Raw genomic sequence first — 24,092 nt, forward strand, 5'->3', positions numbered from 1 at the left:
AGTGGAAACGAATGTATGATATTATTTTCCTATAAAAATAGGAAACGATTAAATATTCCCATTAAATATAAAAATAAGAATCTTTAAACTTAATACTTTTAAAATCATAATAATTATGCTACTAGTGGTTATTCATTTACTTAACAAATATTATCAACTGTCTAAAATGTGTCACACCATGTGCTAAAGGAAACTGTGTAGAATGAAAAAAAGAGTATGCTTTCATATAATATATTTATATTGAACGACTAATCTGGATAAAAAAATCTCCAAACTGAAAGCACAACCTTATCATTTGAGTGCGGCTTCAGGGAAATGGGAGGAGAATTAGAGTAAGCTGTATTTAGTGTTACAATTCAGAATCTTTTAAACAGAACAACTTCCTAGGTAAAACACATTTGATCACAATACCCCTTTGAGGTAAAATGATAAAAATCAAACCTCAATCTAGGTAACACTATTATTAATCCAAAGTGGTTTTTAAAAACTCAAACAGGATTAGGGAAAACTTTTTTTTTTTTTTTAATTTGACTCCATGTTTTGGGCAATATCTTTATACTTTCCTCACAATGAATATCCAGAAATTTATTGATCTATTAATAACTCATAAGAAAAGAGTTTAATTAAGTCAGTTTTGGTTTGTCAAAAATAGGCAGGGATTTTTATTATAATGCTCTTTTTTCTAACCTTCCAAGCACTGTAGAATTCTGAGATGATTTCTCTAGAATTTAAACAAATACATTATGAACACAGTTAAATGCCATAATATCACAGTGTCTCATTTTTCCCAATAGAGAGACATGCAGGCTGCATAATTTCACAACTTTGTACAGTCTGCTAAATTCTAACGTTGGAATTCTAGTCAACCCATAGTCTACTCTCTACGAATATTAGTGAAATAATGTTTTACACATGTCAAATACATGCTGTTCACAAAGAGGGAAAAAAGCATTTAAGGAGAGTCAAGGGAATCTTGCTCCCTGTCAAACCGCAAACCTCTGAAATACCCGATTGTTAAGCAAGTTGTGTCATCTCTTGCCAATGACATCCTAACAGGGGAAGATGAAAGGCAGTTCCTTGACCAAAACAGAATTTGCCTTCATCCTCAGTGAGCTTTAATTCGAAACTCAAACAATGGAGTATAGTTTTCCGGTAATACTGCCTCCAGGATTTTTACCTTTTTTAATGTTAGTGTGGACATATTTCTGCCTTTGCCCTCCCCTTGTCTCCTGGATCCTCTCTCTTTAAAACTCCCACTTACCTACACCATCAGCAAAAGCTGCTGCTGAACATTACATTACTAATTATTTTTATTGCTTCCTCTGTGTTAGTCTTCTGTTAGGAGAAATGTATATGTCAACATCAATGTTATGTTATGAGTTGACAGCACTCACAGAATCTTAAGTGTCATACTGGATTTACTCTGCAAAGAATTTCTGTTCAACTTTAATAAAGGGCTACAAAGAAAAATTAATAGATACATTATTATTATTATAGTTTCTATTTTAAATGGATTTGAGGCATATTACTTCATTCCTTTCTTCTCTTAGTCCCTCTCCCTTCCTTCCTTTAGGTTTAGTCATGTATATTCTTCAACTATTTTTCTGACTTGCTACATAAGGGCCTTGAGAGCAGAATAACTTTCAATTGTAGATCAAATGTTATAATGAAAATTCTACTGTTCTCTACTTAGGGCCATATGCATATGAGGGATAAAACAATTATATCAACAATAACATAAAAAAAATCAGAAGTGCTAAAATTTAAGCATAGTTTTATGTTAATCAATATGGATTATTCCTGACATGAAAATGGGGATATAAATCAAATTTATAAAATGGATTATATTAAAATATGGAGCATCCATTAAAAGAGAATACTTGGTGTTATTCAAGGAATCTTTATTTCAAGTCCTCATTCTGATTTGCATGATGTGGCTTTTTACACAGAAGAAACACAAGAATAATTAACCCTTGAGATATGAAGAAATGATGCTTAACAGTTCAGAGTTTATAATGTGAATTCTTCTTGCAAATATATATTCTATTTCAGATAAATTTCTCTAATCATAAGACTCATCACAATATATGCATCTATTTATTTGTCTGCCTTTTCACCTATGTTGCTTTGAGAGTACACACAAGAGTAGTATTAATCTACAGTACAAGAGGAGACAAGGAACTTGCTCTAAGGAAGTAATGATTGAATTGAGATCAGAGGGATGAGATGGATGGGGAGGGAGGTGGGAGGGGGGTTCAGGATGGGGAACACATGTACACCCATGGCTGATTCATGCCAATGTATGGCAAAAACCACTACTAATATTGTAAAGTAATTAGCCTCCAATTAAAATAAATTAATTTAAAAAAATCCAAAGGAAGATCCATCCAAGAAACAGGCAGATGCTGAAAAGAAAAATGGAAGGCCTAAAAGAAGAGAGATGGGGAATGTAAAGGCAACAGAAGAAGAAAAAGGAGCTCCAGGGTGCCAGGACAAAGTAAGGGGAGTGTGGCCCAAAAAAGGATGCTAAGATAGGAAGGACTGAGATCAAAAAGTAGACTTCCCTAGTTGCTGAGGTTAAAAGGAAGCAAAGCAATATCTTTAAACAGAAGAGACAGGCTACCATTTGCTCTCAGAGAAGACTGCTTTGGCTTCAATGTGATAACCTGACTGGTCAGGCCAAGTGGTGCTGGTCAGCAGTAAGGACAGAGCAGGATCTGAGTTAGTATTATTCCATTAAATGGAACCAGAGGTTATGGGTGACCTTTACACAGCTTGTCTGGCATCGAGCAGAAGAGTCTACTTAGTCTATTACATATAGGAATGATCTTAGAGGCAAATATCTTTCCTTTTGTATTTCCTAAATACTTTCTCACTAATCTTAAATCATGGCTTCTTGCCATTTTTGACCATGATTCACTTTTTCTGACCTCAAACATGGTTTGCATCCTTGAACTTATATATGTATATATTTAACAGTTTTCTTTTTACTTTATTTTAAAGAAACTAGGGCAAATTCAAGGTTAATACTCTTATGTCATTATTTTTTCAAATTTCAGGCTCTAAAGTCATTCTTTTACCCACTCATATTTCAAATATTCTTACGTATATATAATGGGTGTGCCTAGGAGAGAATGTCACATATGTAGATGTCACCCACCAGACATAAAGCTGGGAAGAGCTATTGTTAATGGTCAGAGTCCTAGAAAAGACTAAATCATATGACAGCAGAATCTATACTTACAATAGATATGATACAAATAATAAAAAAGAAAAGTCACCATCACCACCCTTTAGGATACAAAAACTCACAAAACCTTAAAGTTACCCAAATGTATAAAGTACAGATAAAATATTTTTGCTTTGGATACTTGCAATAGCTGAATGATGGACAATGCCCAGGCAATATCTACCGCTATATAGAACTGATCCATTTCAAAACAATCACTTTTCCCACAGCTTCCCTAAGATACATGGAAAGTAGATTAAAATCTATATTTACAAATATATATTCAGGCAATCTAAACTGACATATGTTCCTTATATTACACCTTCACTATTTGTCTAAGATGTTGCTATCACTATGGACATAAGCACATACATATATATAATATGCAAAAAGTTATATAGATATATACTGCATATATACATATATATTTTTCCTGTTGAAAACATTTGTAGAGAACTCACTGCAGGAATTATAAATAATTTAAATATAAATCAAATTGTAATAATTTTAATATCCTTTTTCTAAATCAGACTTTCTTAGGACATGTTGAGGTCTATGACTATAAATAAATTTGTTCCTGCATTCTTTTTCTTTTCTCATGCTCTGTGTTAACATTCAACTGGGTCCCCACCCTGTTCATTAAACCCTTTTTCTAACAGATGTTGCTTTTTTCCCTTTTACTCTTTCATGTTATCCAAGAGAGATCAAAGAGTTTAGTCATTCTTGTCCATTGTATGCAGAGGTGTGTGGGTGAAATTCTGTATGATTCTGATGTTCACAGTGTTCAGGTTGCCTTCCTAATGTTTCAGTTACTTTCGGTGATAATATCTGATATGTGTTGACTGCTGCAACTAATAGAAATCATCTTTAATCTAGCTAGTTTCATGAGAATAAAGGAAAATAGTGTAAAGTATTGAAACAATATTCAAGTTTTATCTATTTTTAAGAGACGATTGACTTATTTTGGAAAAGGAAATAGTACTTTTGTAAAAGAAATCACACAATTTTTCCCTGACAACATAGTTTATAATCAGACTATGAATGCATGGAGGAAGTACAAGAAAAGAACTTTTCAAAAGTAATTATTTAATATTACTTATACATTTTATTTTTAAAAACTTATATAAATAACTTGATACAAATGAAAAATTGTGCCTTTCACGTCCTTTTCCATGTGTGATAGTGAGAATGAGGCCATATAGTATAATGGAAAGAACTCTTAATTAGCTGTCAGGAGAGCTGAGTTTAAGTTCAACTTTTAACCACAAAGTAGCCAGAGGATTTGAAGATACTATTTAAGAAATTTGAGTTTAAATTTTCTATATTATGAAATGGAGGATAGGAATTAGAGGCGTTATGCAGTAACTATAAGCTATAGTATTATAAACAAGCACTTTTGTGCAAAAATTTATGGAAATTGTGATCACAGTTTAACTCTGGACACATCATTTTTTAAAAGTAAGATATCAGATATTGCTGAGCTTTGTGCTTAGGATGTTGCTAGGCTTCAGTAGTCTTGTGTATATCAAATTTTGCAACTGAATATTTTGTAGTAAAAATTTCAGGTCAAAATATTTTTCTTAGTCACATAGTTGAAAAATACTTTTCATTTATTTCTTAGAAGCTTATTACATTTTTCAGACTTTTTTTAGTATAAGGTAGAAAAGTGAATGGATTAAATTTTTTTGTCCTCCCTGTGGCAAACACATCATTTGGTTTTGTCATATCATTTCCCCTGAAGTTGATTTTAATCAAGAGACTGAAAACAACTGACTGCCTTATGCATTTTATGAACAAAGGGATGTTAGTTCACTTCTATCTTTATGGGTATTTACATTGTTAAAATGGAAATATTTTGCTTATCAATGGCATGATATTTTCCTATTCCTCTCTCAGATAAGTCATTGCATTTTATTCTAGAAAAAAATTACATGTGTCTAAGAGATTGTGCAATCATAGTCATGATTTTAAAAATTCCAAACTGTTAGGAAAAATTTGCAAAAATTTGACAGTGTCAAGGTAGTAGCTAGGTCTGCTCTCTAGCATGATATAATACAAAGAATAGGTTTCCCTTCCTACAAATCTTCCATTTGCGTCCAAGATTTAGGCCAGCAAAGGGCAAGTCGATGTGGGATACTAAACATCCATCCTTTCCAGGTTGAGTAATTTAAATATGAGGTAAGACAGCTATTAAATGCCAACAAAATATAAATCAAAAGAAGAAAAGTTTGCCAGGATAAAAGCACTTAAGAGGAGCTTGAACTCTGGCGTGTATACAAAACCCCATTTGCAACATTAGAAAGATCCAGACTTTCAGCCTCTGTATAAAGCTTTGTGATAATCTCAAGTGAGGTAACTTAAAATAGAAGCTAGTCTTGAAGTTCTTAATCATCAAGCTACTTTTTAAAGTATATATCCATAAGGCATATTCGATAGGTATTTATTTATTATAAGAGAAATTCTGATGTATAAAATTGTTGAGGAGACCAGTTTAATGTAATTTCAGTGGCAGCAAAAGTCACACAATGAATCAGTGACAGACCTGTGAATTGATTTTTAGATCCCATTAGACTCCCTTTTTAACCGCTCAGCAATTCCTGAGATTGCTTTCAGTGGCCAGAGATGCACAATCAAATTAAAACAGCAGACTGGAAAATAAAAATAAAATAAAATGGAAAGTAGTTGTTCCATGCGGATTGATTTCCGACATATAAATATACAAATCTCAAGCTGTATTCAGGCATTAATATCAAATTTTCTATCATTTATATAGAAATGGATTTAAATTACTGAAATATATGAGTAAAATAGGCAAAAATAGAAATAACAGTATTAAGTGGAAGATGAAAGCCTACACAATTCAATTTCTGAGGCAGTGATTAAAAAATGTCTATTCACGTGAATATATATTTATCAAGATACATTTGTTCTAGCTGGAAATTCTAAAGATTCATAAGTACAAAATTAATTTTGAGTAAAATTATTTCTGCTTTCAGATATGCTAATACTTTCATCAGCAGAGATAGCTTGATAAGGCCCATTTACATTAAGGAAAATGAAATAAAGACAATGTCAATTTTCTGTTATTTGATAGTCTGTGTGACATATAAAATTACATATTTTCTGTTTATTAGAGAATCTAAAATTCTACATAAAATAATATCCAGACTTTGTGTTCTTGAATTATGACATGATCAAAATACCAAGAAATAGTAAGATACATTTCATTGCTAAACTTACTTTGAATAAGAAGTGGGAAACTCATTAATTTTTAAAATATTTTAAGAAATCTATCTCAATTATATGTCTATTAATGCTACAGAATCTGATTTTTCCTTTTGCATTAAAAAAAAAAATTACAACTCTCTCTGATTGTAGTCAATCCCTGGGTCGGGAAGATCCCCTGGAGAAGGAAATGGCAACCTACTCCAATATTCTTGCCTGGAGAAGCCCATGGACAGAGAAGCCTGTTGGGCTACAGTCCATGGGGTTGCAGAGAGTCAGACATGACTGAGTGTAAAACATATTAGCATTCTTTTGTGTGTCTAAGTGGAAGTACCACAGGCACGTTTTATTTTTGCTCAACACCTTTATTACATAGAGAGGGAATTAACAGTGTCTAAAGGATATTATGCTAGGTAAAATAAGCCAGGAGCAGAAGGGCAAATGCTGCATGATTTTAGTTATGTGAGATATTTAAAACAGTTAAACTCATAGATTGAGAGAATAGAATGAGAGAATAGAGCAGTGGTTGTCAGGGGCTGCAGGTAGAAAAATGGGGAGTTGCTGCTCAATGGGTATAAAGTTTCAGTTACACAAGATGGGTAAGTCCTAGAGAGCAGCTGCACAGCATGGTGCCTGTAGTTAACAATAGTGAATCATGCACTTATAAAGTTGTTAAAAGAGTAGATTTATGTTAAGCATTCTTACTACACCAAAAATATGTATAATTAAAAAAACACACATAGGATAGCATCCTACCAGTGGGGATAGTACAACATCAGTACAGTATGAGACATAATATTGACGTCACTAGAAAAGTCATGACGACAAACTGACTAGCTGTATGATGATAGGGAGGCTGCTGAATTTTTCTGAGACTTAGTTTCCGAAAGTGAAAAGTGCAGATAGCATTTCAATCACTGGGTAATGAATATAAAATGCTATAATATTCATAAAACCATCAAATATGCCAGCAATGACAGCCATTAGTAGTAATAAAATTAATTTAAAAACCACAGAGAGTAGTTATAGCAGGAGGAAAACTGGGCAGAAAAACAAGGGATAAACTGGATATACTAGTCTCACAAAAATCTCACAAAATCAGTATAAGCTAAAATATAATAATGAAATTAAAATTAAAGCATGGTTTTCATTTAAAAATAGCTATTTCTAAGTACAATGCATCTTGTTTCTTTTTGTTATTTTTTTTTAAAACAAAGTGTGTTTGAATTACTTTCACAGATGCATTACACAAAATAGCATTCTCTGGATTTACAAGTGTGGAGAAACCATGTTTTTGTTATACGCCATGGGTGAGAAATTCACATAACTTTGCATATGGTAGCTTAATGTTTTATGCACAACATAAAGTCAGCTTATTTGTAGACTCAGCAGCGAAGTAAGCCACAATATGCTATAAAGCATGTTTTATCTAATTGTCACAAAAGAACTGGGAAACCATTTTTTCACTGGAGAGTTTAAAGAGTATCATCATGTCAATATACATCATGATTTATGATATTTAGATGCTATTTTATTATTGTTTGTTGTGAGAATTTTAAACATTACTCAGTATCTTTTTCCTCAGTATCAGTCCAAGTTCTCATTATGTGACATTTCTGAACTTTTGCCAAAGTCTCAAAATGGATATTCCTATATGTCCATCCCCTACCATGCACACACTGATACTAAAAATATGTTTCAGAACCAACCATAGCAATACTAGTAGTAACCTTCTATGGCTTTTTATAGCTCTTGACTAGATTTCCAAAATCAATTTGATTCTAATTTTCCAGCTCCTTTTGAAAATCACTGTACTCTATGCACACTGATATGTGCCACTTACCAACGCCTTTCATGTCTCTGTCCTTCTATTCTATCCTTCTAGTCTTACTAAAGGGTCCTCCACATCCATCAGTATTTGATCCCGTTTTCAAAGCCCAGCTTAAACATGATGGCTTCTGTTCACTTCATCAAGCTATTCCTTAATTACAGTTATCACTTTGTTCAGACTAGGCATACATTAAGAAGTTCTGAAATATAAAATATAAATACATGACAAAGTCTTTAATAATTTAAATAAGAATTAATGATTTTAATCCTCCTCTCCCCCTGCACCAACCGGTACTTTCTTTTAAAGGAGCAGATTCTTGACTCAGACATAAAGCACTGAATAGCATGATTGCTTCAGGCCCATTACAAAACACCCATGGAAACCTTAATTTTCTCATCAATAAAATGAGGATGTGAAGAGTACGTATTTCATCAGATTTTGTGAAGACTAAGGTAACATACTCAATGCTGCCATTACAGAGCATAATTATTGCTAGTAAATACTAGTAGTTGGGATTATCATTATCATTGCTCATGTTTTCACCAATGTTGAAGTTATATATCTATGTATGTGTTCAGTCTTTGGGGGCAGATGTTCATCTTTATATTCCTCACCATTATTATTAGAACCTTACTTAGGAAAAATGTTTCCTATGTTTTTATTAATGTCAATTTTATCTTAATGACTATAAATTGCTTTGGAATACAAATTGCTTCCAATAATACAAAGGCATTGATTGTAGCAGCAGAACAGAATTGTAGCTACAAATCTGAAGAACCCTAGATTATAAATGCTAAACCTCTATTATCTTCTAGTATTGCCAACAAAGGTCCATCTAGTCAAGGCTATGGTTTTTCTGGTGGTCATGTACGGATGTGAAAGTTGGATTGTGAAGAAAGCTGAGCGCCGAAGAATTCATGCTTTTAAAATGTGGTGTTGGAGAAGACTCTTGAGAGTTTCTTGGACAGCAAGGAGATCCAACCAGTCCATTCTAAAGGAGAGCAGTCCTGGGTGTTCTTTGGAAGGACTGATGCTAAAGCTGAAACTCCAATACTTTGGCCACCTCATGCTAAGAGCTGACTTATTGGAAAAGACTCTGATGCTGGGAGGGATTGGGGGCAGGAGGAGAAGGGGACGACAGAGGATGAGACGGCTGGATGGCATCACCGACTCAATGGACATGAGTTTGGGTGAACTCCAGGAGCTGGTGATGGACAGGGAGGCCTGGCGTGCTGCGGTTCATGGGGTCGCAAAGAGTCGGACATGACTGAGCCACTGAACTGAACTGATTCTCTCAAATCTATTTAATATAACTTTTTATACCAAAACTTCTGGTTTTCTCATTATACCTTTCCTTTTCACCTCAATGCTATTCATATTACTTCACACTGATTCTCAGCATCAGTCTTTGCTATTTCTATTTCCCCAGATCCTCCAACTTCCAAACAGACCGCATGTAGAAAGACTGGAGCAACTGAGAACCACAAGGAGCCTAGAAGAGAAGTCAACACACTAGAGCAAGGGGACTGTCCTCAGATGTGAACACAGGGAACACGGGACACTGTCTGCTTAAAAGGTAGCTCCTTAGTGGGCTTCCGGTTACCTTACATTGTATATTTTCTAATAGTAACTACATTTATAAGATTCTAAAGCTAAGTATAGGTTCTTCATGGTTAAAATTAAGTACTGACTAGAGAACAAATACAATTGAAATCAGCATTAGCAAACAATGTGACAACAATATCTTTGTAAATCTTGAAAAGTAAATACCTTCTTACACTATGAAGGTGATTCTAGTGACCAGGAGTTACAGTCAGAACTCTCCTTTGTGCTCTGGGGTAATTTACTTTCCTCTGAAGCACAGCAAGATCTTTCATACGGCCCATTCTGACCTCCCCTTGGCCTTCACTTGGCAGGAAGACAGTGTTTGCCTATCAAGTCAACTCTTGTTTCCTTCTCTTTAGCCCAAGATATTACAGGTATATCCTTGGCACTCACATGTTTATAAGCCTTAAGCGAACAAGGGCACTAAAATCTTAAGATTTTACATGATTATGAGGTAGTTATCCAACTAGTTTAGAATGGACTTATATAATTTTCCTCAGGTTATCATCAAAGTGAACCATTATGATTTAAAACAAATCTACAAGATAACTTGCTGAGGGCTATTTGGAACACACACCAAGAGGAGGTGAATGTATTCTGATTTGTGGAAATTCAGTTTAAATTATTTTTGCTGTGTTTCCAAAGTTTCAAATATATGAAACTAATACCTTCCTTCTCACACATATATCCAAGTTGTATTTTCACAACCTTAACCTTTGGTTCCAAATGAAGTACTTTAGGCAAGAAGACAAAGAGATAAACGAGGAAAAACAGAATGTGAGTCCAAGGGTAAAGAAAAGGTCCTGAAGAGGAAGGAGAGGAAAACAGCCTAAACAGGTGAGCAGGTGCTGGGGCTTCGCACCACTCTATTTTTTGTTTGTTTGTTTTGGGAAAAATATAATATTGATAACAACAGTTTTTATGAACAGAAATCTCCTCTCAAAATACATTATATATGGAATGAGTGCAAAGCAACCAGTCAAGAGGGTACAGTAGAAGAGAATTAAGTTGGAGTTCACATTATCAGTGACAAATTAGCTCCAGGAAATCAAAGGTCTTTGTTCCAAACCAGCATTCGTAGTTCATGAGGAAAAGAAAAAATACATTGGTTAAAGTACTGCTTATCTTTTAGTCCTCATGTCTGGGTTGACTGTGAATAAAGATGCATTTAGGAATTGAGTACTACAGATAATAAAGTCTTTTAATAAGTAATTGATAATGACATCATGCACCAATATGGCCTTAAGAAAACTTTTTAATTTTGTCCAAATTATTTTTCTGGTACTATGTGAACTAGATCTGACAAAACATGGAATGAAATACCCAGCAAGTTAAGAACTGAATGTTAACATTTCTATTTTTTCTGTCATTGTTTTTAGGAATAACAGGTGACAAAATACCGTGTAGGGGGAAAGAAAAGAAACCCAAACACTTCACCATTAAACCAAATAAGTATAGAGAGTAAAAGTGTATTTATCTCATTAACTATGGTGTTTTCATATCAAATATTTAGAGCAAACAAGTCAAAATATAAAATGGTCATTTGAAACATTTTAAATACAGTAAAGGGGATGTTGCTTTGGGTTTTCGGTTCTCTTTCTCTCTTTTACCTTTTTTTTTTCCCCTAAACTTGTTTCTAATAATTTAGGTCTTCCTACTACCTCACTTGGCCACTAGTTCTTTTAATTTTGAGAAACAGACTTCTTGATAATATCTAGAGTTTAGAATGTTAATAGCTCATAGAAAATACACTGGTGAATTGCTAAAGTCACAGAATTTATGAACTGTGATTTTTTTTCCTCAAATACAAACAGCAGAGCATTTTAAAATTTAATTTGCAATATAAATGGTGGTACTGTTTATTCAGCATTGTAATTTGTATGGTTTCCTGTCCAACACAATTCAACTATTGAAAGATTAGGGGGAAAAAAAAAAAAACCCTAGAAACCATAATGGTCTTACTCCAACCACATTTGGCTCAGGTTCGCAGTGCAAATGAGGGATGCACTGCCTCTGGTGGAAATAATGAAGCCGAGAAGAAATCACCAAGAATCCTGACTTCTGTTAGTCTACTAACCTACTAATTTATGTTATTCTGCTAACGTAAGTGGGAAAAGTCAGACTCCAACGCATGATCTAAGAAGGATGGAAAGATACAACCACCCTAAAAGAATGCCTCATTGTTTTACCAAGATATCTAAATTTCTTAACTTGGGCATCTCTTCTTGTACTCTTTCTACAGTACAAGAAATAAAATTTTATTCTATTGGACTCAATGACAAAATAATTTGAGAGAGATAACTCAATTAGAAAAAGTTAATTAGATGTATAAATTAGTCAACTGAGCTCCAGGTACCACTTAAGTAGAATTTTGGCCCTGGAGACTGTTATAAAGAGCATTTGATTCAAAGTTTTACATAGAAGCAAACTCTTATTCTTGGTGGAAGAGAAAAAACAGACAAAACATTTTATTTTATATCTTGATATATTAGTTGTCATCGTAGAAATGACCTTAGAGATAGCCATTAAGCTTTACTGCATTTCTTAATGTCCCTTTGGTTCTATCATAAATTGAGATCATGGCATTATGAGAGTATTTATAGAGTTAATATTTTCCAGCTCTCATCTGGGTTCATCTTTCTTTAGATTTCCTCCCAGTACACAGAGGAGGCCGTTTTGGAATTTGAGAAAACAACCAGAGACTTCTTCGGCTATGCCCCTCCTAAATTCATACATTTTTTATTAACAAATGTAAATTTGAGAGGGAAATACCATATAATAAATGTCTTTGGGGAATATCCTGTTGCGTAAGGAGGGCTTACACTTTTCATTTGAATGGCATGATATTGAGAGCTTAAACTCAAAAATCATCTGTACATCTGAATCATTCCTCTTGCGAACTCTGCATGAATTTTTATAATAAACACACACATGTGTATGAAGCATGTGACTTCATAGGCAGTTATCTTCAGGGTCAAGTACTATTGGAGGATAACCAAGAATTGACTGACACATATCTTACAGAACTGGAGTTAATTAATAGGTCTACCAATTCCCAACTGCACTACAGGAAACACAAAATCTGCTTAATACAGCAATCAATGACATATCTGTATGGTCATAAGGCATTCACTATACAGCAAGAGGAGATTTCAGATATAGTATTCAGGAGTTTAAATATTGCTATTAAAATGCAGGAAGAGTAAAGTAAGATTATTCACAATCAGAAGACTGAACAAGGATTTCTTTGCAAACTGCTTATTATTATTTAAAAGGAGTTTTTAATTTCTTCATATTAGATCTGAAGCTATTAAATGATGAAGGTAGCTTTGCTTTGTTTCAAAAGTGATATCTTTATTTCTGTGGCATCCAGCCATCTTGAAAGGGTTAAATCTATAATTTCTAACAATGGATTTTAACAATCTTTGGGACTCAATACAAGACAGTTATTTTAAAGACACTGCAAAGAAAAAACTGCATGTTAAAAACTCCATGAAGTCATGATAAAAGCAAAATGTCTTTTTTTGTGTCATAAAATTATTTATAATATGTAAAGTCTGGACAGTACTTTAAAAAAGAAACTATTTCATTGTTTTATGTAATGAGGACAGGAAACAGCAGCGTATACATGTTACTTTTTCAACCAGAATATAGGAAAAGGTTTGTCTTAGTTCTGTCTGAAAGCCCATCCCTGTAAATAAAAGTTACTAAATTCAAACTTCAGGAGATCTTATGAACTCTAATTCAACAAGCCTGGCCTCAGTCCTGCTTGCTATTTTATTTCTTATTCTGCCAATCCTTCCATTATCATCATGACTCTCCTAACTTCATGAAACACATATTGTCTCACTGTCTCAAATTCAAAAACAGTATAACTGTTTAAATACAAGTGTAGTATTTTAAGTACCAATAGAGATCAATTTAAAGCAGATTCTCTTTTAAGGCAGTTTAGGATTGAAAATTGAATTTTATGTTGTCTAGACAAGCCATCTTGATAATATCTTTTCCAGAATTTCCTAGATTGACTGTCTAGACCGCTCCCAATTCCCCCAGATAATTGCATAATCATCTTCCCTCTGACCCCTAAATAGTCTGGAACAGCATCTCCTCATAACACAGTTGGCATGCAATTCAAGACCACTGAGCTTCTGAGGGAGGACTTTTCTCAAAGGTTCTGAGTTTTAGAATTTCAATAAAACACTTTTTCATCAATATCCTACCATAAGGTGATTGGATGGGAAGCTTTATTTATTTATTTCAGTGGAGGAAAAGGCCTCCTCCATTTTGCTGGGTAAATGGCCTGGCTCCTGTACCTCTGCATCCTCCCATCCACTCTTAAACCAGCAATGAGTAGTTGATGAGTTGAGAAAGAGGGAAATCTGCTAAAGAACAACTTCAGAAAGAAAAAGAAAAATTTATATTTGGGGAAAATTGTAAAAATACAGAAACCATATGTGATATTTTAATTTAAATGGCCATCAAGATCATCTAAGCTTCAAAATTAAAAGTAGAGGAATTAAGCTAAGTACAAAACGACCTGGCAAGAATGAGAGCCCAGTGCAGTAACTTATAAACTCTGATGAATGAGGTACATTTAATAGCAAAGTGACAGTTATTACCATAAAAGCTGCAATGGCTTTCATCCTGTGATACACATTCATATTTAAAAAATTACAATCTGCATTTTTTTAAGAACCTACTACCCATTAAGCAACGTCAAACTCTTATAACTGCATGAGGTAGAGACCATTCTTATCACCACTTTCTAGACTAGAAACAAAGACACAAAGGAAATTAGTAGCTTACTGCAGATTAAGTATCAAGTACTGAACTAAGGTTGGACAAAAGCTCTCCAGTGAAAGGCTAGAGGACATGAGTTTAATAATGAAGGGATTACAACTCCTTGAGTTTCTATAGCAAAAAAATGTCAGTGGGCCATGCCGTGGTTAGAGAATTGGGAGACAGTTGGAGATAGTAAGTTGATTTCTCACTTAAATATAAGGACACGAGGGTCATAGAGGTTTGCTTTGTTTTTACATATTATGAGACAGAATCTGAGAGGTTAAGCAATTTTCCTGGACTCCACAGACAGTAAGTTGTAGAACATGATTAGAAGCCAGAAATGACCCTAAAGCCCACCTATTTTCCACTAACCCTGTGTTTGGAGCTCAGCTCTCCGGGTCCCACTGTCCCATATAGTATGATGCCAGACAGATGTGAAAAGTCCAAGACAATATGCAGAATGTTCTCCAGAGATATCTCCAATAAACATAAAAGTGGGACCCAAGTTTTAGGGTGCCTGACTATTGAAAATAGCCTAGAAGCAGGTGAAGAAGGAAAGATTTATCCAGAAGTTGCTAAAAAGTTAATTATGCAAAACCTGCAGGACTGTATGCAAGAAATTATTCCTAATTTCATCAATAAAAAACAAGTAACTTAAGTAGAACTGCCTTTCCTTAATTTAATTTACTTAAAACTCCTGGGTATGTCATCAGGTACAGAATTCGAGCTGGTAAAGAAAAAAGGAGGAGGATGCACTGGGGGAAGAGGTTTATGAGGGCAAATGTCTAAACTCGTGAGAACTTGGGAAAGGGTTTTAATCTTCCCAGGATCATCAGGAAAGTCATAATAATCATGTTTAGTCTAGAAACCACATAGCCTCAAAGGTGTCTTCTTATACAAAGAAGGTACAACACAAAAATGTTTCGATTATTCAGTGTTTGGGTTGTAAGATCATATTTGTATCACTTTTGGATTCCATAAGAAAATATAGAGAAAAGATTTAAAGTTATAAAGAAGTGGCTAACATGTAAATTATATTTAACATTTAGGATTCCAGAAACATTCTGGGAACAAACCTTTTATCTGATGAGTAATTCTGGGTTCCAATTGGAAGAAAATCCTTTCACAAGATTTTTTCACCACATGAACACTTTTGTTTTTCATAGGATTTTGTGCCAAAAATTATAAAGGGCTTATAATTAAATGCTATTGATAAATCCAACCCATGGAATTGCTTTCAAACTAGAAACTTTTCCTTTAAATACATCCCTAATTTCAAGTTTTGCTTAAATTTACCCAACTTAATTTTCTCACTAAAACATCTTTTAGGAGCAAGAGACAAATAAACATTTTTTATCTTTTTTATCCTGACAAAATTATAGTCCAAAATATAAATATAAAGCCTAGCTAAGCAAGAACACAACTGTGAGCAATTTAGGTCAAACATATGATCAGAGCATTGAGCACATGTATGGCATCCTTTCTTAATCCCTGGGCAGAAGAAAACAACTGTGGTGGCAGACACTTCTGGCTGAGGAGGGAAATGGTGGGGAAAGCTGGCAATATACAAATGAAGGAGAAAACAGTACACATTCAGCCTGCTGACATCTGCTGCACATGCAAAATGGATTGGACTCTGTAATAGAGAGGAAAAGCAAATGCTTTCTTCCTTCCTTCTCCCTGTTTCAGTTATTGTTGAGTGATGGTCTCAATTCTTTTTGCATTCACAGATTAAAATTAATAATAACATCTGAATCCCAAGTAGGAGCTATCTAACAGCAAACTAATTTCTTCAATGAAGTGAGGAAAGTAGTAATAAAGTATTTGAAAAGGAAGGGGTCATGGACAAACACCATTTTTAAAAAGCGAGCTTTACCTCAGGATGATGTCCAATTTCAATGTAGGTGCAAACTGGATGAAAAGCCCCCGTTCCACAGGCATACAAATGAGTCTGATTATAAGCCTTAAGCACCTTGATGAAATTAGCACATTCTTTCTGTAAAACAAAAGGAAAACCAGTGAGTTCTAGCAGTGAGCATGGCTGAGGTATCCTTTAGTGTGCTAGGCATGTTTGAGCAGATTTCTTTTGTGTCCTTTCACCTTAGTTTTTATAGCTTATTATTCTATTGTTTGTTCACATTACTACATGAGACACAGATGGGGTTTGCTCTCATTGTTACATGAAACAAAGAAGTTCTTATTTTGGGGGGTAAAAAATAATATTCCCTTTAATGTTTTTATTAAAACTATAATTTATTTATTAAAAAGTGGAATAAAGTTATAGATGACCAATTATAATAGGTGACTTTTCTGGAAATGAAGGAAACAGAAAATTTTTTAGTCAATTAGTTAAATCGTAATAATGATGAAAATTTATTTGCAAAAGTCAGCTTTAAATTTGGAAAAGTAAATAAAAAATAAAAAGTAATAAAACCTTCTACTAAACATAAATTTGAAACATCATCAGTAACTCATAATGATTGGCAACTAACTTTGAACTTTAGCAGTGCTACTTATTACTGGGCTGCCCTGGTGGCTCAGATGGTATAGAATCCAACTGCGATGCAGGAGACCCAGGTTTGATCACTGGGTTGGGAAGATCCCCTGGAGAAGGGAATGGCAACCCACTCCAGTATTCTTGCCTGGAGAATTCCATAGACAAAGAGTCGAAGATGACTGAGTGACTAACATACACACACACACACACACACACTGATGCTTACTAGTGAGCTTTACAGACTTAAGAAGATAAAACCACCTCCTCTTGAAAAAAGTCACTGAAACTTCAAAGATGGTTTGTGTATAAGATGAGACAGAGAAGATATTAGAGTTTAGAAAGTCTGTAAACTGAGGGTCTTTATTAGAGTGGCTATATTTAATAAATATCTTCATGAGTACATGTACATCTTAAACCGATACATGGATACCCTTACCAATGAGTCATGGATCCTCCAGGTAAAGAACAGCTACTTTATAAGAGGGGATTATAGTCATATCTTATTATGTATAGAAGTTTAGACATTCCTTCCATTTCATTATCCAAATGTCACCTAATAAGTATGATAGAGCTATTTATATTTTTCCATATATTCTATCTGTAGACCCTATGAAAGAAAATGTGTTTCTACAAACAAATAGGAATCTTAGCCTTCTGTTCCTGTTAAGGGGAAGATTCAGGGGAAAAAAAATCAGATGAAGTATAAACTGGATAATTTTATTGCCAAATTAACCCTGAGTTGAAAAGATATACTTTTCGCAAAATATTTTTAAATAAATGAGTTGCTATCAATACTATAAAAAGAAAACAGTGAAAAGAGAAATTCAAACTTGGTGCTCTGTGACAACCTAGAGGGGTGGGATGGGGTGGGAGGTGGGAGGTAAACTCAAGAGGTAGGGGACATAAATATACCTATGGCTGATTCGTGTTGATATATGGCAGAAATAGCACAATATTGTAAAGCAATTATCCTCCAACTGAAAATAAATAAATTTATTTTTAAAAATCTTCAAATAAATGCTATGGTCTATTAACCATATAAAATCTTAAAATTAAATACATATAAGTAGAAAATATGAATTTGTCATGGGACATACATTATTTTTAAATACCCAACTGAATATTAATAATTGCACTGACATTTTATGGTTTCATAACATAAAATTCTCACCACTACTATTTAATACAGTTTTGGAAGTTTTGGCCACAACAATCAGAGAATAAAAAGAAATAAAAGGAATTCAGATTGGAAAAGAAGAAGTAAAACTCTCACTGTTTGCAGATGACATGGTCCTCTACATAGAAAACCCTAAAGACTCCACCAGAAAATTACTAGAGTTAATTAATGAATATAGTAAAGTTGCAGGATATAAAATCAACTCACAGAAGTCCCTTACATTCCTATACACTAACAATGACAAAACAGAAAGAGAAATTAAGGAAACAATTCCATTTACCATTGCAATGAAAAGAATAAAATACTGAGGAATATATCTACCTAAAGAAACAACGATTATGCTGTGAAAGTGCTGCACTCAATATGCCAGCATATTTGGAAAACTCAGCAGTGGCCACAGCACTGGAAAAAGTCAGTTATCATTCCAATCCCAAAGAAAGGCAATGCCAAAGAATGCTCAAACTACTGCACAATTGCACTCATCTCACATGCTAGTAAAGTAATGCTCAAAATTCTCCAAGCCACACTTCAGCACTATGTGAATCGTGAACTTCCAGATATTCAAGCTGGTTTTAGAAAGGCAGTGGAAGCAGAGGTCAAATTGCCAACATCCACTGGATCATGGAAAAAGCAAGAGAGTTCCAGAAAAACATCTATTTCTGCTTTATTGACTATGCCAAAGCCTTTGACTGTGTGGATCACAATAAACTGTGGAAAATTCTGAAAGAGATGGGAATACCAGACTACCTGACCTGCCTCTTGAGAAATCTGTATGCAGGTCAGGAAGCAACAGTTAGAACTGGACATGGAACAACAGACTGGTTCCAAATAGGAAAAGGAGTACGTCAAGGCTATATATTGTCACCCTGTTTATTTAACTTATATGCAGAGTACATCATGAGAAACGCTGGGCTGGAAGAAGCACAAGCTGGAATCAAGATTGCTGGGAGAAATGTCAATAACCTCAGAAATTCAGATGACACCACTCTTATGGCAGAAAGTGAAGAGGAACTAAAAAGCCTTTGATGAAAGTGAGAGAGGAGAGTGAAAAAGTTGGCTTAAAGCTCAACATTCAGAAAAATAAGATCATGGCATCTGGTCCCATCACTTCATGGGAAATAGATGGGGAAACAGTGTCATACTTTATCTTTTTGGGCTCCAAAGTCACTGCAGATGGTGACTGCAGCCATGAAATTAAAAGATGCTTATTCCTTGGAAGGAAAGTTATGACCAACCTAGATCGCATATTGAAAAGCAGAGACATTACTTTGCCAAAAAAGGTCCGTCTAGTTAAGGCTATGGTTTTTCCAGTGGTCATGTACGGATGTTAAAGTTGGACTATGGAGAAAGCTGAGCGCCAAAGAACTGATGCTTTTGAACTGTGGTGTTGTTGGAGAAGACTCTTGAGAGTCCCTTGGACTACAAGGAGATCCAACCAGTCCATTCTAAAAGAGATCAGTCCTGCGTGTTCTTTGGAAGGACTGATGCTAAAGCTGAAACTCCAATCTTTTGGCCACCTCATGTGAAGAGTTGACTCATTGGAAAAGACTCTAATGCTGGGAGGGATTGGGGCAGGAGGAGAAGGGGACGACAGAGGATGAGATGGCTGGACGGCATCACCAACTCGATGGACATGAGTTTGAGTGAACTCTGGGGGTTGGTGAGGCACAGGGAGGCCTGGCACGCTGCAATTTATGGGGTCGCAAGGAGTCGGACACAACTGAGTGACTGAACTGAACTGAAAGAAACAAAAGACCTATATACAGAAAACTATACAACACTGGTGAAAGAAATCAAAGAGGACAAATAGACGAAGAAATATACTGTGTTCATGGATCAGAAGAATCAATATAGTGAAAATGAGTATACTACCCAAAGCAATCTATAGATTCAGTGCAATCCCTATCAAGCTACCAAGGATATTTTTCACAGAACTAGATCAAATAATTTCACAATTTGTATGGAAATACAAAAAACCTCGAATAGCCAAAGCAATCTTGAGAAAGAAGAATGGAACTGGAGGAATCAACCTGCCTGACTTCAGGCTCTACTACAAAGCCACAGTCATCAAGACAGTATGGTACTGGCACAAAGACAGAAATATAGATCAATGGAATGAAATAGAAGGCCCAGAGATAAATCCACACACCTATGGTCACCTTATCTTCAACAAATAAGGCAAGAATATACAATGGAGAAAGGACAATCTCTTTAACAAGTGGTGCTGGGAAAACTGGTCAACCACTTGTAAAAAAATTAAACTAGAACACTTTCTAATATCACACACAAAAATAAACTCAAAATTGATTAAAGATCTAAACGTAAGACCAGAAACTATAAAACTCCTAGAGGAAGACATAGGTAAAACACTCTCCGACATAAATCACAGCAAGATCCTCTATGACCCACCTCCCAGAACATTGGAAATAAAAGCAAAAACAAACAAATGAGACCTAATTAAAATTAAAAGCTTCTGCATAACAAAGGAAACTATAAGCAAGGTGAAAAGAGAGCCTTCAGAATGGGAGAAAACAATAGCAAACAAAGCAACTGACAAAGAATTAATCTCAAAAATATACAAGCAACTCCTACAGCTCAATTCCAGGAAAATGAACAACCCAATCAAAAAATGGGCCAAAGAACTAAACAGACATTTCTCCAAAGAAGACATACAGATGGCTAACAAACATATGAAAAGATGGTTAACATCACTCATTATTAGAGAAATGCAAATCAAAACCACAATGAGGTACCATTTCACGCCAGTCAGAATGGCTGCAATCCAGAAGTCTACAAGCAATAAATGCTGGAGAGGGTGTGGAGAAAAGGGAACCCTCTTACACTGTTGGTGGGAATGCAAACTAGTACAGCCACTATGGAGAATAATGTGGAGATTCCTTAAAAAACTGGAAATAGAACTGCCATACGACCCAGCAATCCCACTGCTGGGCATACACACAGAGGAAACCAGAATTGAAAGAGACACATGTACCCCAATGTTCATCGCAGCACTGTTTATAATAGCCAGGACATGGAAGCAACCTAGACATCCGTCAGCAGATGAATGGATAAGAAAGCTGTGGTGCATATACACAATGGAGTATTACTCAGCCATTAAAAAGAATACATTTGAATCAGTTCTAATGAGGTGGATGAAACTGGAGCCTATTATGCAGAGTGAAGTAAGCCAGAAAGAAAAACACCAATACAGTATACTAATGCATATATATGCAATTTAGAAAGATGGTAATGATAACCCTGTATGCAAGATAGCAAAAGAGACACAGATGTATAGAAGAGTCTTTTGCACTCTGTGGGAGAGGGCAAGGGTGGGATGGTTTGGGAGAATGGCATTTAAACATGTACATTATCATATGTGAAATGGATAGTCAGTCCAGGTTTGATACATGATACAGGGTGCTCGGGGCTGGTGCACTGGGATGATCCAGAGGGATGGAATGGGGAGGGAGGTGGGAGGGGGGTTCAGGATGGGGAATACATGTACACCCGTGGCAGATTCATGTCAATGTATGGCAAAACCAATATAATATTATAAAGTAATTAGCTTCCAAAAAATAAATTAATTAATTAATTAAAAAAAAAAAAAAGGATGCTATGGTACCCTTAGGATCCATGTGTAGTGTGGATTTGATCCCTGGGTTGGGAAGTTCCCCTGGAGAAGGGAATGGCTACCTACTCCAGTATCCTGGCCTGGAGAATTCCATGGACTACAGTCCATGGGGTAAAAAAAAAAAAAAAAAAAAAAAAACTTCAAATAAAAACTATGGTCTATTAACCATATAAAAATCTTAAAATTAAATACATATAAGTAGAAAATATGAATTTGTCATAGGACATACATTATCTGTTTTTAAATATCCAACTGAATATTAATAACTGCACTGAAACTTTATGTTATTGACCATAGACTTTTTTATACACATAGTTTTGTGTTTTTGCCCATAAATGTGGAAATAAAAACCAAATATATAACTAAAAGTGCCAATAAAGATCAAATGCAGACTATAGTGCAAGCCCTTGGCAAATGTAACAGAGAATTGGGTTGGTCCTGACACCTGTAACTTCGTAACACTCCCTTAGATCATTCTCTATAACATGTGACTCTTCAAGTGAAAGCTCAGAATGTGTTTGGACTTATGTAGTTAGTTGGAATTTATAACTGAGATGTTAGAATAATTTAAGTACATTCCCAAGTGACATTTATATTCTGTGTTTGTAACTGATGATTTTGGTTTTAACTTTAATGCCTCCATAAAATAAAGAGCAGACTAAACCTGAGCAGAATAATTGTTATTTAAATTCAAATACTTGCTTTCCATCATCACTGATTTATCCAGGATGAAATCCGAGGATGTCCTATAAACATATCATCCCAAAAGTAAGTTATACCTCTATAAGGGAAAATATGAAACTTGACTGTTAGGACTCATCACTCCTTCTTATCAAATGCTGAGCAGTTTCAGAAAGTAGCTAAAGTACACATCTGATTTGTCTCACTGTTTTGTTACTTACATCCTGAGTCTTTCCTTTGTCTGGAAAGGCATTATAAAAAGAAAATTAAGCACTGAAATCAACTAACTTTGAAACTAATTTTGCAAGTTTCTATAAAGAAAATTTTCCTAGCTTAAAGAGTATATGCATCTTATCCATGTACCACTTTGAACATGACACATCTTAGACAAAAGCTTAAATAAGCTTAGACATAACCCAACTTTCAAGGCTCTTAGCCACAAACTCCCCATTCTATAACAGTTTCTCCTCTTTGAGAAAGAGGATAGGGCATGAATTCTTGGCTAGAGGAAAGAGGCTGTGGACAGGGAAACATCTGATAAACTCATTTACAAATAAGACATTCATGAGTCTTACCCAAAGGATTTACTTGTACTCTTAAGAAAATGCAGTCATTTGAAAATGAATTATTTTCAGGAAAATGTTTTATGAAACATGTAGGTGGCCACATACTCTGATTTTACATAAAGACAGCCAACCCTGATTGTGGACTCAATATTATAGCATTCAAGATTATAAACAACCATTTCCAGCACCATATGTTGAAATTAAGAAACTGGCTGTGTACACACATATTGGTAAGCAAACGGATATTCTAATAAATAGCAGTGGCAGACCCAGATGGATGTCTTACTCATTCTAGAAAAGAACAGGGTTTTACTTTGCCCACCAGGCCTATAAAGATACACATGCAATTTTAAATACAAATCAAAGTCTTTAATCCCAGCAGTGACACATAAGGGCATTATAGAAGTTTGAGAGGAGACCCTAGATCTCCATGATAAAGAAAGGAAGGAAAATTTTATAAGTATAGATACCTGTGCATACAAGTGAAGGCTATGTCACTTTTGCAATTGTTATAAATTCTAAGGTCACAGAATCTGTGGGCTCTTATCTATTAATCAGTTAGGTAACTGATTAGCAATAATTATTGACTGAAAAATTCTCAAGGTTCTTGAGAACTATGTAACTGAGCTACCCTGAATATCCTAACTTTTTTTTTGTTCTCTGTGTGCTGTGTTGTACTGTGATAAGTTGCTTCAGTCCTGTCTGACTCTGTGCAATCCTATGGACTGAGCTTGAAAGTTCAGTTCCTCTGTCCATGGGATTCTCCAGGCAAGAATGCTGGAGCATTCTTTTGGAGCATTTCCTCCTCCAATTTTGTTGTTGTTGTTATGGTTGTTGTTCTCTATTAACTGTCAAAGAAGCACCACTA

The 24,092-nt window shown here is 34.8% G+C and overlaps 1 protein-coding gene across 1 annotated transcript in view; it reads right to left on the reverse strand.

Annotated features, from left to right (window-relative positions):
• SEMA3A (semaphorin 3A) overlaps positions 1 to 24,092 on the reverse strand; it is a 255,164-nt gene that overhangs the window by 141,145 nt on the left and 89,927 nt on the right. The window contains exon 4 of the mRNA XM_005899613.2: positions 16,549 to 16,668. Within this exon, the coding sequence (XP_005899675.2) occupies positions 16,549 to 16,668 (120 nt within the window). The remainder of the gene's footprint in view (positions 1 to 16,548; positions 16,669 to 24,092) is intronic.

Source organism: Bos mutus, chromosome 4 (assembly GCF_027580195.1).
Source record: "Bos mutus isolate GX-2022 chromosome 4, NWIPB_WYAK_1.1, whole genome shotgun sequence".
Taxonomy (NCBI): Eukaryota; Metazoa; Chordata; class Mammalia; order Artiodactyla; family Bovidae; genus Bos; species Bos mutus.